Raw genomic sequence first — 18,770 nt, forward strand, 5'->3', positions numbered from 1 at the left:
TAATGGGATCCAACACCAAAGTAGCGGGTAGGTATAATTGTGCGTGGGTGCGCGCGGAGTTGGTGGTGGATGTGTGCGGTTACCCCACGTTAATCCGATTGCGAAATCAGGCCGTAAGCCGGGGACATGCATTGGGACACGACAAGTTTGGCGGATGTTGCTCAGTTCTCCGAGATAGGTACATCAGGCATCGATTGAACACTCATTTTCATTAAAACGCAGTGGGAAGTTTTTGTTGCAACTCATTGAAGCGCGTCTGATAGAGCTCGGTATCTTTTTAATGCGGAGATTAAGGTAACATTAATGTGATGACATTGTTCGGAAGCATTACGTATAGTTTGTTCAATTGAACATTTTTTTTCTGAACCGACTTTTTTAATCAAGCATACAGCATCTTCATTGGAAATATGGCAGGTTTCATGAATATTGCTCCTGAAATAACCGGGAAATTCCTCCAGGAGTTCACCAAGAAATTCTCCACATATTCCCCAGGAATTTGACGGAAATTTCTCCAGAAGTTCATCGTAAATTTCTCCAGGGGTTCCTCGAGAATTCCTCTAGGTGTTAATCGAAAATTTAAAGGCAAATCCCCCAAAAGTTCCCCGGGAATTTCTCTAGTTCTTAAGAAAATTTTCAGGATCCCTCGGAAATCCCCATGAACTCCTACAGGATTTTCTCGGCAATTCCACTTCAACTTACCTGAAGATTGCTCCAGGAGTTCATTGAGATTTTCCCTAGGAGTACCTCGAGAATTCACATAGAAGTAATGTGGAAATTCTCCAGAGTTTTTTTCCAGGAGTTTCCCGGGATACCTTCACAACTTGTTCGGAAATTTCACCAGGAGTTCCTCAGTAATTGCTCCAGAAGTTCCCCAGAAATTCCTCCAGAACTTACTCCAAAATTGCTCCAGAAGCTGCTTGGGAGTTCCTCCAGCAGTTCCTCAAATCTTGCTACAGGATTTCCTCTGGGATTGCTCCAAGAGTTCCCCGGGAATTCTTCCATGGATCCCCGAGCATTCCTCCAAGAGTACCGTGACAATTCTTCCAGGAGTTCCTCGAAAATTCCTTCAGAAATTCTCGGGGAGTTCCTTCAGAAGTTATTCAGGAATTTATACAGCATTTCCTCGGTAATTTCGCCAGAACTTTCTTGGGAATTCCTTCAAAAATTCCCTGTCAGTTCCTAAAGGAGTTCCCCGAAGTACCTCCAGAAGATCGCTGGAAATTCTTTTTGAGCTCCTCGAAATTACCTCCCTGGGATTTTTTCCAGGAGTTTCCTTCGATTACCCGAGCCTTCCTTCAAGAAATCCTTGAGAATTCTTCCAGGAGTTTCCGGGAAATCCCTCCACGAGTTCTCGGGAAATTCCTTCCTCCAGAAGTTCCTAGGAGTTATTTGAGAAGTTTTCGGGAGTTCTTTCAGGGATTGCTCCAGGATATTGCTGAGAATTCTCGAATTTCTCCAGGGATCACATGGAATTTCTTCAGGAGTTCTTAGGGAATTCCGCAAGGAGTTTCCCGGAAAGTTCTGGAGTTCCCGTGGATTTTTTTTCGAGCAACTCCAAAAGGAATTCTCGAAAAACTGCAGGAGCAATTTCCAGGAAACTCTTGGAGGAAATCCCGAAGAACTCCCGGACAAACTCTCGAGAAAATCTTAAAGTAATTCTCGTAGAACATCTGGAGGAATTATCTGCGAACTCTTGGAGGAATTTTCAAGAAACTCCCGAAGATCTCCTGGAGGAATCCTTAAGAAACTCTTGGAGATTTTTCTGAGGAACTCTATGAGGAAGTCCCTAGGAACTTCAGGAAAAAAAAAAATTCGAGGAGCTCCTGGAGGAATTCCCGAGTAACTTTTGGAGGATATCCTAAGGCACTTGAAGATTTTCTGAGAAACTCTTAGAGGCATTCCCAAAGTACTCCTTGAGAAATTTCCGATGAATTCCAAAGGAATACCCAGAGATCTCTCTGGAGGAGTTTCCGGGAAACTCCTGGAGGAAATCCTGGAGAAATTCTCGAGGAACATCTGGAGAAATTTCCGGGGAGCTTCTGCAGGAATTGTCAGAAAATTCTTGGAGGTATTCCCGAGGAACTTCTGGAGATATTCCCGAGGAATTTCTGGAGAAATTCCCCGAGAAATCCTGGAGAAAATCCCGAATAACTTCTGAAGGAATTCCCCGAGAACTCCTTGAGGAATTCTTGATGAACTCCTAAAGGAATTTCCAAGTCACTTCTGAAGGAATTCCCGATGAACTTCTGGAGAAACTCTCAGTCTGCACTTCTGAAGGAATTCCCAGAAAACTCCTCCAAGAAATTCCGAGGAACTTCTGGAGATATTCCCGGGCGAACTCACGGTGAAATTGCCAGGGAAGTCCTAGAGGAATTTCTTAGAATTTCCTGGAGGAACCCCCAGGGAACTCCTGGAGAAATTCTCGTGGAATTTTTGGAGAATTCCCGGTGGAATCCTTAGGGAATTCCCGGAGGTACTCCTAGGGGCATCCTTATGGAACTCTTGGAAAATTCCCGGGAAGCTTCTTGATGAATTCGCTAGGGAACTCCTGGAGAATCCCTGAGAACTCCCGTAGGAATCCCGTTGAAACTCCTAGAGGGGAAGTCCTGGAGGAATTTTCGGGGACCCCCTGTGAACACCTGGTAAAAATCCCTGAGGAACTCCTGGAAAACCCATGGGGAACTTCAGGAAAAATCCCCGGATAACTTTGCGAGGAATCCTCGGGAAACTCCTAAAGGAATTCCGGTGGATCTCCTGGAGGAATTCCCAATGAATTCCTATTGAAATTTACGAGGAACTCAAAGAGAAATTCCTGAAGAATTCCGAGTGATATTTACGAGGATCTTTAGATTCCTGAGGTATTTCTTGACGAATTCCTGATGAACTCCTGGAGGAATTCCCTAAGAACTTCTGGAGAATTTATGTGGAAATTCTGGAGGAATTTCCAGGATCATTCTAAAGGAATTTTCGGGAAACTCTTGAGAATTATAGGGGAACTCCTTGCGACAATTTTAGAACCACTTCTCAAAAGTATCCCAGAAGGAATTTTGGGAGAACTCCAAAAGGAAACACAACTTAGCTCCCATGAAATACTCCAGGTAGAATCTAAAAAAAACTGTTGGAGAAATCTTTAAAGAAACGATTAGTGGAGTTCCAGAAGGCACTCCATGAAATGTTACAAATATATTGGAGAAATCCCAGTAGAAACTACTGAGGGAATCCTGGACTTCTTGAGGAACCGTATAAAAATGCCATGGATGAGATTACCGACAACATTCCTCACGTTTCTCCTGTACTGGGTAATTCTCGCTGAGACCGGCCCACTATTTACATCTTGTCTTTAAAAATGTTTAAGGTGGCGATTTTCTGAAAGTCCTCGCTAAAAAAGCAAGGAAAATGCATTTGGTTACTCAAATTGATGGACCCCCCCGTTAGTTAGAGCCACAACAATTTTTGCAGACCCCTCGATTTTGGACAAATGGTGGCTCATTTAAACCGTTATAACTCGAAAGTTTCTCCAAAAACCACCTCAAAACGAATTGTTGTTGAAAAGAGGAAAAATAGAGCTACTATTGGCCGCCAACTTGGAGCCATTGAGGATTTCCAGGAGAAATTTTCGGAGGATTTTCTGGAGAAATTCGTGGAGAAATTCCTGAAGCAATTCCTGCAGGAATCTCTGGACGAATGGCTGGAGGAATTCTTGAAGAATTTTCTGGCAGAATCTCTGAAGAAATTCCTTGGAGGTATTGTTAACATAATTTCTGAAGGGTGCCAGGAGCTATTCTTGGATCAATTCCTGGAGGAATTCACGACGAAATTACTGGAGATATTCCATGAGGGATTCCTGGAGGAGTTCCTTGAGAAATTCCTGGATAAAATCCTGGAGGAATGCCTGGAGCAATTCCTAGAGGTATTTCTGTGGGAACCTCTAGAGAAATTCTTGAAAGAATTACTGGATTAATTAGGTACTGAAGGACTCTTTAGAGTTCTGGGAGATTTCTATTTCTAATATTTTTCTTTTTCTGAAAAAAATCTCTTGTGAAACTCTTGAAGGAATTTCTAGGGAAATTTCTGAATGATTTTTGGAAAAATCCTCGAAGTAATTCCTGAAGGAATCCCTGGGAGAATCTTTGGAGAAATTTCTGGAGTAATCCCTCTAGCAATCCCCGAAGAAATTCCTTGAGAAATCTCTGGTGCAATTTCTGGAAGAATGCCTGGAGAAATACCTAGAGGATTTCCCGGAAGAATCATTGAGGAAATATCTGGAGGGAGAGACGAACCAGCCAAGGGCTGAAAGTCTCTATAATAAAGCTGAATCAATCAATAGCTGGAGGATTTCATGAAGGAATTTCCGAAGGATTTCCTGAAGGAATCCCTGGAGAAATACTTAGAGAAATTCCTGAAGGAGTCTCTGGATAAATCTCTAGAAGAATTCTTGAAAAAATTACTGGATGAATTTCTGTAGGAATCGTAAGAGGCACTCTGGAAGAAATTTCTGAAAAAAATCCCTAGAGAAATTCCTGGTGGAATTTCAAAAGGAACTTCTGGAGGGATTTCTGAAGAAATCCTGAAGAATTCCTGAAAGAATCCTTGGGGGAATCCTTAAAGGTATTCGTGGAGAAATCCCTGAAGAAGTTCCTGGAGGAATTCCTGCAGTAACTCCTGGAGGAAAATTTGCAATATTTTCTGGAGGAATCCCTGAAAAAATCCAGAAGGTATAGCTAGAGAAAATCCTGGAAGAGTTTTTGAAGAAATCCCTGAAGGATTTCCTGGAGATATTCCTTAATGAATTTCTGACAAAATTTATGAGGGAATTCCTAGATCAATTCCTGGAGAAATTCCTGGAGGAATCCCTGAAGAAATTCTTGGGGTAATTTATGGAGGAATTCCACAAGAAGACCCTGAAAAATTCCTAGATGAAATTCTGAAGGAATGTCTGCATGATTCTCTGCATGAACTCCTGGGGAATTACCGGAGGAATTCCTGGAGGAGTCTCCGAAGTTATTCCTGGAGGAATATCTGGAGGAAACGCGGAAAGAATTCCTGAAGAAATCTTTGCAATAATCCAAAGGGAAGAATGCGTTGGAGAATCCCTGGTGGAATTCTTTGACGAATCTCTGAAGCAATTTCCGGAAATCTTTGGAGGAATTTCTGTGGGAGTCTCTGGAAAATACTTAGAGGAATTCCTCGAAGAACTCCTGGATGAATTCCTGTAAGAATTCCTAGGAAATTTCCTGGTGAAAATTTTGAAGGAATTCCTGAAGCAATTCCTGGAGGAATCTCTGTAGGAATGTCAGAAAGAATTCCGGTAGGTAGGATAAATCCTGAAGGAATCCTAAGATGAGTTTGTGGAGGAACTCCTTGAGTAATCGCTGGAGCAGTTCCTAAAGGAATCTCTGGAGGAATTGCTGAAAAAACTTCAGAAAGAAATCCCGGAAGCAATAAAAGGGAATTTCTAAGGGAATCCCTAAACATTTCCTGGAGGAAGTACTGTAATAATTCCTGGAGATGTTTCTGAAAGAATTTCGCAAGGAATTCCTGGAGGAACTCTAAAAAAGTTCCTGAGGGAGTCCTTGGGAGAATTTTTAAAATAAATCCCTGCAGTTGTTCCTGAAAGAATCACAGAATAAATTCCCGGGTGAATCCCTAGAAGTATTCTTGGGGGAAAACCTGGAAGAATTTCTGTAGAAATCTTTTGAGGAGCTCCTTAGGAAATTCCAGGAAAGCTTTCTTATCAAACTCTTGGAAGACTTTCTATAGGAATACCTAAATAAAATTTAAAGGAATCCATGTCTGCAATAATTTCTGGACGAATTATTGCAGGAATCTTTAGATGGACCAAAAGAATGTTTTGGTGATGTAAGGAATTAAAGGATCTCTGTTGACATTCCTTTGGGAATCCCAGGAGAAATTCTTGGAGGTATCCTCGTTAAAAACCCTGGAAAATTTACTGGATGAACTTCTAAAGGTAATCATGGAGAAATTCCCGGAGGAATGTCTGGTAAAACTCCTAGAGGAATTCTTGAAAAAATCTCCGGAGCAATCCATGATGGAATCACTGAAAGAAGCTATGGAAAAATTCCTGAAGGAATTCGTTGATGCATTCTTGAGTATCTGTAAAAATTTCTGATGAATTCCTGGAAGAATCCCTGGAGAAGTTCCTGAAGGAATTTTTGAAGGTGTCCTTGAAAGAATTCAAAAAGAAATCCCAGGTATTTTGCTCTTAGCATGACGTTTGCTTGAATTGAATACTAGTGTTAATTCGTTAACTATTTGCTACTACACTTTATAGCAGCATATGGTTCTACAAACACCTTCTTTTTCTCTACTGGAGCCGGTTCCGGTACATCTGGAAAATATGGCATGTTGTTTTGTATTCCATGAATAAACATCACAAAATTTACCCGTTCAGCCAAGCTTTTATTTTTTTTTTAATTCTATGATAAGATCGAAGTGGTTCTCTTTGAGAAACACTTGGCGAATTTTCTTGTGATTTTTCATATCGAAAATTTACTTTTTCCAAAATGGCCAAATCGTATGACCCATTTTGATTCCGGAATAACTCCGGAACCAGGTGGCCATTCCAACAATCCCTAGGAAATCCTTAAATTAGAAGGATATCCGCTTATTGTGCCAAAATTTGGTAGAAAAATATTGAAAAACAAAAAAGTTATAACGAAAACAGTATTTTTTCGCACTCTCGTTAGGGGGGGTTGGTAACGGAAGGGTTAAAGAACATGTATGTGTGTGCATATTAATAGTAATTATGCACATTAATAAGCCGTGCGCGACGCATCATGTCGTCATGGTTGGCTAAGGACGATGAAAGCATGTTGCTGCAATTTTAAAATGAAATGGATGGCGCATTGAATGAAAGGTGTGACATTCATTCGGAAGGATTCAAATGACACAAAAAATATATGTACAAGCGCCTCCGTTGTTGTACGAGGGAAACTCAAAGGTAGAACTTTCAGTGGGAAAAGCGGGGTGGAACTGTGGAAAACATTGGACATTTAATCGCGAGGATAATTAAAATGCAATTAAAATATTGAAAAATGAATTAAAAGCAAATTCTGTATGAATGTATCAGAGAGATGAATGCAATTGCAGCAGCCGTAAAGCAAAGAGATGCACTCGAAGGAGGGATGGGGCGAGAGACAGCCAACATCAGGTTGTGCACATTAGTCGAAACTAATGAGTAGTAAATTGGTGATAAAAACAGAAGCCGAATTGAAACTGAATTAATGATTTTTTTTCGCTCTTCCGTGAATGTGTTCATCAGAGCATCACGAGAGCGATAGGCCATGCTTTGGACACACAATATGATAATATAATGCAATCAGGATTCAATCATTCACCTGATTCATATTCGCATAATTTATTAAGTGCGCCATCACTGCCGAACCGATCATCATCGATGAGGTGCAAAGAAAGCGATTCGGCCAAGTGCAAACCGTGTGATAGCATGAGTAATAATGACACTCCTCCCCAACTGCATGCGTGGTGGATTGGGAGATAAAGGGAAATGTAAATTAATCATATGCCGATAAGTTTTGATAAAATAAAAAAAGATTGTTCAAATTTGAGTTTTTTTTTTCGATAATTGAGTAGAGAATTGGGCTTAATGATTGCAGAATAATGTTGAAGCCGTAGAATAATAATGGGAATTATTCTTTTGAGAAGCTATGGAGACTAAAATGCAGTACATACTAATCTAAATTAAAACAAAAAATCTGCACGAAAACGACTTGAATTCAGTATTGAAAATGTCATTTCGACATATCTAGATTCAATTATCTTCAGCTCGTTTTAGAAGCTGAACTCAAAGGCCAATATAATCGACTTTCTTCGAAAAATGCTCATCATGAATATCAACATAATGAATATCAGTTGACATTTTTCGAAGGTGGTCGATGACTTTTACCTTGAATATTCGAAAAAGAGCTGTTTTCCGTGACTTTCATGTAGAACTGCTATAGCCGCACAAGTTTTTCATATACCATATATTCAGATTCAGCTTGCAAACGAGCTGTAGGTGATTGAATATGGATAAAATGACCAGCACTGCTAGAATTCTTAAGTTTATTCAAATGATGTTTTGTTTGGTGGGGCAATTTCTGGTAAATATCATTGTCAGCTATGCAGGAGAATAGTCAGTTGACAGTCTTCAAGATGCGTCCAACATAGCTCTGGTCCAGGGTTACCAGATATTTTTTCAAAAATCTGTATTCCACACAAAAATAAAATAGCCCCTCTAGCTCAAAAATCTATATTTCATATTAATCAAAATCTATAGATCCATCTTGTAGATGTCCTGGAGTTCTTGGAAGAATCCCAAAAGGATTTCCTGGAGGAATTCTGGCAGAACTGCTTGGAGGAATATCGGAAGATTTCCCTGGATAAACGTCTGAAAAAGTGTTTAGAGGAATCACAGGAGCAACGTCAAAAGGCTTGCTTGGGAAGAAATCCCAAAAATAACTCCTGGAGCATGTGGAGCGAACCTGTAAAGCACGTGACTATCACGCCGAGGACCTAGAATGGAATCCCACTCCCGACAAACTCGCAAAATCTGAGTTCTTCTTTCGGAAGAGAAGTAAAACGTGGGTCCCGAGATGAACTAGCCTATGGCTGAAATTCTCATCATTACAGATACAACAAAAATCCTAAAGGAATCACCTAACACACTCCTGTTCGAATCTTCGAAAAATCCCAGAGAGCTCCTTCAGAGATTTCTCTAAGAACTCTTTCCGAGACTCCTCTTTTGTTCTGTGATTATCCAGGAGATTTGTGTTTCGGTAATCTCTTCCGAAGTTCTTTCAGATATTTCTTCAGGAGTTCTTTTTAACATTCATCCTGGCACACTTTTTGGGATACCGCCACCTTATTAGCTGTCGAGATCATGAAAAGAAAGTGAATAATTAATTGGTGTATATTAATTGATTTACATATGTTTGGCACCTAAAATCAATTTGGCTTTTTCATCATATTTTTTTCTGAAAAGTACAACTCAATATCTTTCAAACAATTAAACCGATCAACAGGTTAAAGTTATGATTTTTTGAAAATTTTGGAACACCCTATCTTAAAACTCTTCACCCTAATGATGAAATAATTAAGTTTTAAAACTTACGGGTCTGGGTGCAATTAGCATGTTTGCCTGAATGAATGGAGCAGACCTGGTGTGATCGAATCCCACTCCCTACAAACTCACAAAATGGTAGTTTTTTCTTCGGAAGGGAAATAAAGATGAGATGAAGTAACCAAGGGCTAAACATTTATACGGATAAAACCAATGCTTGAACGACAAATAGTTTACCACTGTTTGTATTGGGATTTTTTTTTATTACCGTACTGGTTTGGGCCGAAGGGTCTCAGATTTTCATGAAACTTTTTCCACAGGCAGGGCTCATGGATATATGAACAAAAAAAAATGAGAAAATTTAGGGTCGCCTATTTTCCCGGAAAATTCAGGTGGAAATTTTTTGTTTTTCCCTGACACTACTTACTTTGAAAAATCATAACTCAAGAACGTAAATTTTGTGAAAAATGACCATATAATGTAGGCTTACATGGTCATTTTCACATACTTGATCATAACTCAGTAACGAGAAAAAAGTACATTCCAAAATTTCAGCGATCAAAGCTTATAAAATTACATTCCCAAAAATATTTTTTTTTGAAAATTTTCCACGAGTTAGGACATAGTTTTTCCGGCTTTTCTTTATGAATTTTCTCAACGGTGGGACATTTTGTGGAAGACTTTTTCCACTTCATTTTTTTTTGGACTCCTGAGAAAATTTGCTTCCATTTTCATTAAAAAACGTTGTTTCTACGATGCTTTGTTCTTGAGTTATGATTTTTCAAAGAAAAGGCTTTTATGGCACATTTGGACATTTTTCAACAAAAATTGGCCATAACTCAAAAACGAAAAAAAAAGTGCATTCCAAAAATTTCAGTGATTAAAGCTTATGAAATAACCTTCTCAAAAATATTTTTTCGAAAATTTTCCACGAGTTCGTGCATAGTTTTTCCGGCTTTTCTTTACGAATTTTATCAACTGTGGAAAATTTTATGGGAAACTTTTTACAGTTCATATTTTTTTGGATTTCTGAGAAAATTTGCTTTCATTTTCTAAAAAAAAAACTTTGTTTCTACGATGCTTCGTTCTTGAAAAGAAATTCAGTCACGTTAATGTCCATTAGACCTCGCAATGCTACTAGCAACTCGATTCGAGGTAGTTGGATATTCCGTGAAGTACGAATGGCCTCCAATAGACTTTAAAGTTTGGGTTGCAATGTCTACATACTATATAATGCTTCAATTGTAAAAAAAATTATTGGTGGAATGTAGTTTATACTGCCGATGGAGCCTTAGCTATATCGCTTCTGGTACATTCATGGGATATTTCAGGATTTCCAAACTATTCTGTTATTGGACCTTCAATTCGTGGAGAAATGCCTGAGGGAATCCCTGAAGCAATTAGTGAAGAAGTTCCTCGATAAACTTCCGGATAAAATCCTGGAGGAATGAATGAAGGAGTTCCTAGAGGTATTCCTGTGGGAATTGCTGGAGGAATCTCTAGAGGAATTGTTGAAGGTATTACTGGATGAACATCTAGAGGAATCTCCAGAGGAATTCTAGGAAATTTCTGTTACTATCTTTGTTATTTCTCTATTTCTGCAAAAATCCCTTGAGAAATTCCTGAAGAAAATTCTAGTGGAATTTCTAGAGGAATTCCTGAAGAAATCCTTGGATTTCTGGAGAAATTCCAGGAAAAATCAATCCCTGGGGGAATTCTTGAAAAAAAAATGCGAAGGAATCCCAGGGCGAATCTCTGGAGTAATTGCTGGAGGAATTCCTGGAGGAACCCATGAAAAATTTCTGTAGGTATTCCTGGAGAATATCCTGGAAGGATTACTGAAGAAATCCCTAGAGGAGTTCCAGGAAGAATCCTTGGAGAAGCTTCTGAATGATTCTTCTGGAGGAATCTTCTAAGGATTTCCTGGAGGAATCTTTGACGGATCTCATGGAGGAATCCCTCGGAAAATCCCTGGAGAAATTCATGGAGAAATCTCTGGAGGAATCCCTGTAGCAATTCATGATGAAATCTCAGGAGAAATGCCTGCAGAATTGCTGGCATAATTTCTGAAAGATGTCCAGCAGCAATTCCTGAAGGACTTTCTGAAGAAATTCCTGGAGGAATGCCTGTAGGAATTACTAGAGGTATTCCTGTGGGAATTGCTGGAGGAATCTCTAGAGGATTTCTTAAAAGAATTGCTGGATGAATTTCTATAGGAATTCTGGGAGATTAATGTTTCTATTCTATTATTTTTTTCTATTTCTGAAGGAAATCCCTTGAGAAAATCCTGGAGAAATTCCTGGAGATATCCTCGAAGGTATTCCAGAAGGAATCTCTGGGGGAATCCTTGAATAAATTTGAAAAGAAGTCCCTGGAGGAATCTCTAGAGAAATTTCTGGAGGAATACCTGAAGGAATCCCTGAAAAATTCGTTAAGGTATTCCAGGAATTTCCTGGAAGAATTACTGAAAAAAATCTCAAAATTCAACCATCGTGCTACAATAATGACAATGTCGCAACCTATATTTGTTGCGACAATCCATCCAATGCGACATAAGTTTGTCCCAACTCGAAAATAATAGGATAAACATCGTACACCACGAGTTTAGAGATTTTTAAACTTTGCATTGCGATTTTCGAACGGTAACTTCGAGCCAGTAAACACTGCAACTCTGTTGAAGATCTATCATCAAGCAGTTTCGACTTTGGGTTAGTAATAATTGATTCGCGAATTCAAAAGTACGTAACAAATTCAACATCCGTTTGGTCTGCAACGAAAAAAATCGAGATCATGTCATTATCTGTTATCAGTAGGGATAAATAATAATCGTCGCGCCTTTTTTGTTGCTTGTTTTGTTCCTCTTTTGTCTGACAGTTCTCTTCACTGTCCTGGAGGAATCCCTGCCCCCCTCTGGCTACGCCCATGTACCCATGTAAGTTCCTTACTTAACGAAAAGTTCCTAGACCGACCGGGAATCGAACCTGTCACCTTCAGCATGCTCACGTTGGATACCCACGTGGCTATGAGGGGCCCTACTTCCTTGTTTAATACCATTGCGAAATTATTCACGACTTACCTGATTTTCTTACTATATGTATAGCCAGAAGAATCTATTGAAAATTTCAAACCGCAAGGCTTATTCGCAATCAACGAACAAAATTGAATTCGCACTGAGGTATCGGCCCATGTCCGCAGGGGGTTTGCACTAAATTCTGCCCCAATAAAAGTTTAATTAATTTAAGAATTCTTTCCGCTACTCGAATACAAAATCGCTTCAATGACGGTCACCGATCCGGTGCTCCAAAGTCCACCGTACTCATCGATGTTTATTCAAATGAAGTCCCCAATTTGAATTTTTTAATTAAATTTTTGGGGTAAATCTTATACTTTATCAAAGGTATCCGCGGTGACAGCATTATTTCGGGGGGATCGAAAGTACAAGGAGTTTCGGATTATTGAAAGTCTGGTTTGGTTTGGTTCACCTTTTGCCTTGGTATATTAATGCACATTATCTAAACTACCCTACGATATGCCTTTGAGTATTCTGGGGCGGACATTCCGCCCCAAATGGGAAAAAGTGCTTACATTCTTAAAGATTATACAAACAAATTTCAATTATCAGCCCCACAATCCCGCCCATAACAAAGGGAGAATGCAACATAGCTGAGGCTCATTTGACTTTCAGCTTCTTCAGATTATGCTGCTGGCAGTAATCCTGGTACCACTTTTCATACCAGAGGGCCGCATTAGAGACTGCTTTTTCCTCGCTGTAGATAGGCTCATAATCCAGATAGATAGACGCCCGGATCCGATTGTAGAGCAGAATCGATGACATGTACGAGAGCAGCCCGCACGGGGGAAAGCTCAGTTTAATTTTCACAATCGGATTAAGCGCTTTAATCAGCAGCTCCAGCAGGAACGCCAGGAAGAAGGACAGAAACAGCGGTATCTGGTACCAGGACGGTCGTAGCTTAAGCGTTTCATTAGCTCGGGATAAGCGCTGACAGAAGCGAGTGGTGTCCTCGATTCCGGACTCGTCCGTAACGAACACCGGGTGACCAGCGATTTCCTTCGGTTTGGCCACGACGGCTTCCTTGGCGCGCAGGTGAGCCCACGCCACGTTCCCCGCGTAGACCAGCTGCTGCTTGCCGCCGGGACCGGCGATCTTGGGAATTTCGCCACCGAAGCGGAGGGCAACCTTGATGATGGTCGGGATGAATCGCTGGTCACCTTCGCCGAATACCACCGGTGGTCGAATGGCAATCGTTTTCAGCATACCTGTAATTGAAATATATGGCTTTGTAGCGATAATGTCCAGTGGATCGATATGTGTGTAGGTACTACTGGAGTCATTGGTTGTTCGAGTTTTAATTGCGAGGTGGTGAAACTGCCTACCGGATGAGAGGGCATTAAGTGAGTGAGAAATGCACAGTCAGCTGCCGTATCAAACATTAGAGCGAAAGTTAATACACCGGGAATATGGTTGGTGGATGATTGTGGATGCTACATTACGTTCATGGTAAAGCTTCAGCTACCGAAAATAATCACAATGTTAACTATTATTCGTCCAAAATCGTAGAAAAGAACGAATTTTGCCAACATCATCATTCATTAGGTTGCACCAAGGGTTGCACAGATATAATATGCGTATCTGTCAAAGGATAAGCAAAATAAAGCGGAATTAAAAGGCACAAAACTGATTACACTCATTCAAATAGAATATTCTGCTTAGAGGATTCGAAAAGTCGGTACAAGGTTCATAAAATATCCGCCATCTTGAATTTGGAGCCGCTATATTGGATTTTATGCCGCCATCTTTGATATTTTTGTCGTCATTTTTGGACTCCAGACATCTTCCCCATATAAAATACCCATATTGCATGGTTTTAGTGCCTAAAACTCCTATCAATAGCCGCCATCTTGAATTTTGAGCCGCCATCTTTGATTTTATACCGTCATCTTGGATATTTTGGTCGCCATTTTTGGACTCCGGACATCCTCCTCATACCAAATATACCCACGTTGCATGGTTTTAGAGCTTAAAACTCTATAAAACAGCCTCCATCATGAATTTGAAGCCGCCATCTTGAATGTTTTGACTCCAGACATCTTCCCCTTACACAATATACCCATATTGCATGGTTTCAGGGTCTAAAACTCCATTGAACAGCGGGCATCTTGAATTTGAAGCCGACATCTTGGATTTTAAAACGCCGTCTTGGATATTCTGGTCGCCATTTTTTGACTCCGGGAATGTTCCCCATACCAAATATACCCATATTGCATGGTTAGAGGGCCTTAAACTCCAATAAACAGCCGCCACCTTGAAATTAAAGACCACCACCTTGGACTTTCTGGTCACCATTCTTGGACTCCGGAAATCTATCCCAAACCAAATATAACCATATTGCATGATTTTAGGAACTAAAACTCCCTTAAATAGCCGCCGTCTTGAATTTGGAGTCGCCAACTTGGATTTTATGCCGCCATGTTGGATATTTTGGTTGCCATTTTTGGAGTCCAGACATCTTCCCCATACAAAATATACACATATTGTATGGTTTGAGAGCCTAAAACTCTATTAAATAGCCGCCATTTTTTTTCTTCCCCATACCAAATATACCCATATTGCATGTGTTCGGAGTAGAAAATAACTATTTTTTCGTAGCAGACATTTTACGTGCAGCTCAAACTAGGAATATAATTTTGACTTTAGTAAACAGTTGGTAATTCAATTATTATACATTTCACTCACAAGAAATTGTTTTTCCTAACTCGTTCAACAATATTTGATCAATTAACTCTGCACTAGCTCTGACTCTAGAAAACGTATTATGATTTCTCAATTATTTCTTTTTATCAATCTCTATTAGTTTCTACTTACAGTTTGCTACACCTGGTCCACCCTGTTTCAACCAAATCAAACCTCGAGCTACTCTCACTTTCCGACAATCGTCTACGGCAACCTAAATAGAAAGGTTTCGATGACAATCCCACAATCAAATATTTTTCTATTATTATAACATACGGTATTGAAAATTAGCGGCACTCTCTAAACACTAAATCTAATTAAATACTCGTAAATGACTTATTATTTGAATTTCTTCTTATTCGACATTGGATTGCGTCGAAGCTTTAGTATTGAATGAATACAATACCCCGATGTAAACATCAACAACATATCCAAATTCTATTGAACGGTCTCGCGTAAGTCGCGGTGCGGCAATGAGATTCTCTTCTCACTCGTTGAGCGCAAGTGGGTCAGAGATCTACGCCGTCAACATTCCCCTGCCCGTAAACTCCGGTAGCCGTGTTCCGGTTACTCCGGATTTACTACCAGTTTCATCCATAGCAATCTTGCTTGGCTCTGCTACACAGATCTCGCATCTCTACTACAGGTACGCACGTCCACTGGTTTCGCACATCCATTCGCAACAGCAATAGTAGGTACTTCCGCTGCGGCAGTCCTCCTTTGCATCGATACTCCTTCTGCTTTCACTTCTACGTCTGCAGTTTTGGACCGAGTTCGAATCCCCCGCAGGTTTGTCGTGTTCATGCTCTCCTGAAATTCGGTTTCTATGTCTCCTCCATCTCAACTAGTCCATCACACGTCCTGTTTTTGTTTCAACTTTCTTCGTCTTGTGATCTAACACCTTCCTCAACGCATATGTATTCTTGAATCTCTTGGTTTCGTCATGATGACCGACAACATGAACATTGTAGAATTCTGTACCACGGCTTGGGCCGTATACTCCATCCCAACGATGATTTAACCGCTATCGGCTCTCCCGGTTCGCCTAACCTAACATCAATCGGTGAAATCACATGTTAATTGTTTAATCCGATTAGTATTCTCGGGCGGCTTTCTTTGTACGACAAAACTCAAACATCCCGAAGATGTTCGTAGCGCTCTGCCATTTCCCGAGCATCTAGCGACTGCTCAGGCAGATTTAGCTCTGCTACCGTGCATACTTTATTTATGAGCAATGACTGCGTTCCTCCTACTCCACAAATCTTAAGGCTGATTCACCTCGAGTCTTCTTCAACTCGGGCAACGTCTCCTGTCCAATTGATTTCCAGTTTCTGTCGGACACCTTCCGCGCCCAACTGGTCTACCAAATTCTCTTCTATTATCGTGATTGATGATCCTTCATCCAGAAGCGCGAATGTAGGTACAGACTGATCCCGAAAAGATAATGTTACAGGCAGAACGCTAAACACAATGTTTTTCTGCCGAATGTGGGCATTGGTCACGACTTTTCGGGTTCCTAAATGTAGCAGCGGATTTTGTCTCTCTGTACAACTACCAATGGTACACCGCATCCTAAATCTGCACTCCGTATTGCCATGATCATTCAGGTAAACCTTGCAGAGCTTCCACTCCCGCACGAGCTCTACATGTTCCTCGGGTATCATGTTCCGAAAGTCCTGACAATATCTCAGTTGATGATCCGTTCGCCTACATACTCTACAAGGTTTCTGCATGGCTACTACTACTTTTGGCTAATTAACGATCGTAGCGCTATGATTGTAGACCGTACCACTCTCTTCAGTCGTTGTATTCACGAAACGGAAGCTTTCTGTCATCACTTCTGACAAGAACTCGACGGACACGTTTGCTTCACATGCTTCAGTGACGATCCTCGACAGAAAATAGTAAAACTGTTGGTTAAGTAGCAACAGTGCGCGTAGCAGGAATGTGGTCCGCCCGGGGTAGAGAAAGTGGCTGGCTGCTGCTGGTGCTGTCGGTGTGCAGTCTGGGGATCGTGGTGTTGACAGAGCTGCTGCGTCCGCGGGGGTATCCATATCCGGTTGACAATGGCGGTAAGTTTGTGTGCTTGGATGGCCGCAAGACAATCCAGTGGGAGCAGGTCAACGATGACTACTGTGGCTGCGAGGACGGTAGCGACGAACCGGGGACGGCTGCGTGCCCGAATGGAGTGTTCCACTGCACCAATGCCGGGTACAAACCGTTGAATCTGCCGAGCAACCGGGTGAACGATGGAATATTTGACTGCTGTGACGCCTCGGATGCGTACGTTTCCAGGGCCAGCTGCGTGAACACCTGCAGCGAACTGGGCAAGGAGGACCGGCTGCGGGAAAAGCAGCGATCCGAGATGGCCAAGATGAACAACCAGCTGCGGACGGAGATGAGCCAGAAGGGCAAGACGCTGAAGGATGAACTACGGGTTCGCTTTGCGGAGCTTTGACGAGCACGAACAGGTCGATTTCGACCGACTCAACCTTATCCCGAGGAAGAAGAGGCCGACGAGGAGGAAGAGGAAGACGAAGGTCTGGATGAGCAAGAGGTCGGCGAAGGGCAGGTCGACACGGCCGAGGAACCGAAGCAGGACTACGATCCGGAAACTCAAGAGCTCATCCGAAAGGCTAACGATTGATTGATTGATTTGTCTTTATTTGAGAGATTTTCAGCCCTTGGCTGGTTCGTCTCTTAAAAAGGCTAACGAGGCCAGAAACCACCCGAACAGAGGAGAATATCAAATCCATAACAACAGAATCACATAGCCAGTTTTTATATCATAATTTGTTATTATTAACTTATCAAAATATGTCTTTGTTATAACACGTTTTGATGTGCAATCTTATTTTGTAATGATCAAGTTATTGAGATTCATCCACTAAATAACATTTCAATATTATACCTTGGTATAGACCAAGTTTTGTTATTACTCTACTATTGAAAATGTACAAATATGTGATGAACTACAAATTCACTGCATGATTTTTTGTTATTAAGTTGTTATTGAATCTAACTAAACATGTTATTAAATTGGTCTTCCAGGAACATTTTTTTGTTATGATTTTTTTTGTTATTTTTTGCCGCTTATGACAGATAAGTTTATAACATATTAAGATATGTTAATAACATAAAAATTACTGATTCCATTATACAGTTATTTTGCTAAAATAACGTGTTATATTATGCTGGTGATATTCTCTTCTGATGGGGCAACATAACGAAGCCGATCAGCATTCCGGAGATGACCCGCCACAGCAGCATGGTTATAGGGCCTAAAAAACAGGGTATCAGGGTATCAGGGAGGTTTCAGGGGTCTTATGTGTGTTCCAGCAGGTCTCAGAGTCATATTAGGAGGTCTTAGGGGTGTTTCAGGGGGGTCACGACGATCTTAGTTAAGCAGGGAATACAGTCTCGGAGCCTGACGAACCTCCCGCTTGCTTGCGAGCCAGCCGCTTAGTCGCCGGCTAGGAATAGGACTACTAACCCCAATTTAAGGTGTCAAGCGACCCGTGCCGAAGAATGAGTGATCGAGGGAGTGGAAAAGATGCTCGAACGTTAACGGGACCTGTGGCGTGGGGTACCTGGGCACCCTCCACAATATTTCGTCCCTCATCGCGATAACGCAGGGCTTTGGTGTGGTGGACCTCTTTAACCGTGCAACTCGTGTGATTATCTGTAAAGACAAATTCAAACAAACAAACCAAACTGGAGGTAGTGGTAGTGGCGAGGCTAACGCCTTCGCAAGAAGTGGGTTGGCGAGGTCTCCGTTAAGGAGAATTGAGCAGTCAGGATCGGGAAGTTGTGCCCCTGCTGGGGGCTAGCCTGCCGGGGGAGGTATTGGACGGAGCGTGGTTGATGAGGGCCAACCACGGCGTGTATATGGTGAAGGTTTATCACAAAAAATAGGCATCGCCATATCCGCCATTATTC

General features: G+C 41.2%; 1 protein-coding gene across 1 annotated transcript in view; it reads right to left on the reverse strand.

Moving 5' to 3' along the window:
• Window positions 1–12,551: 12,551 nt before the first annotated feature.
• Window positions 12,552–18,770, reverse strand: part of LOC109418935 (NADPH-dependent 3-keto-steroid reductase Hsd3b4) — a 49,116-nt gene continuing 42,897 nt past the window's right edge. The window contains exon 4 of the mRNA XM_019693148.3: window positions 12,552–13,357. Coding sequence (XP_019548693.2) covers window positions 12,750–13,357 — 608 coding nt within the window. The 3' untranslated portion in view covers window positions 12,552–12,749. The remainder of the gene's footprint in view (window positions 13,358–18,770) is intronic.

The sequence above is a fragment of the Aedes albopictus genome, chromosome 2, assembly GCF_035046485.1.
Source record: "Aedes albopictus strain Foshan chromosome 2, AalbF5, whole genome shotgun sequence".
Taxonomy (NCBI): domain Eukaryota; kingdom Metazoa; phylum Arthropoda; class Insecta; order Diptera; family Culicidae; genus Aedes; species Aedes albopictus.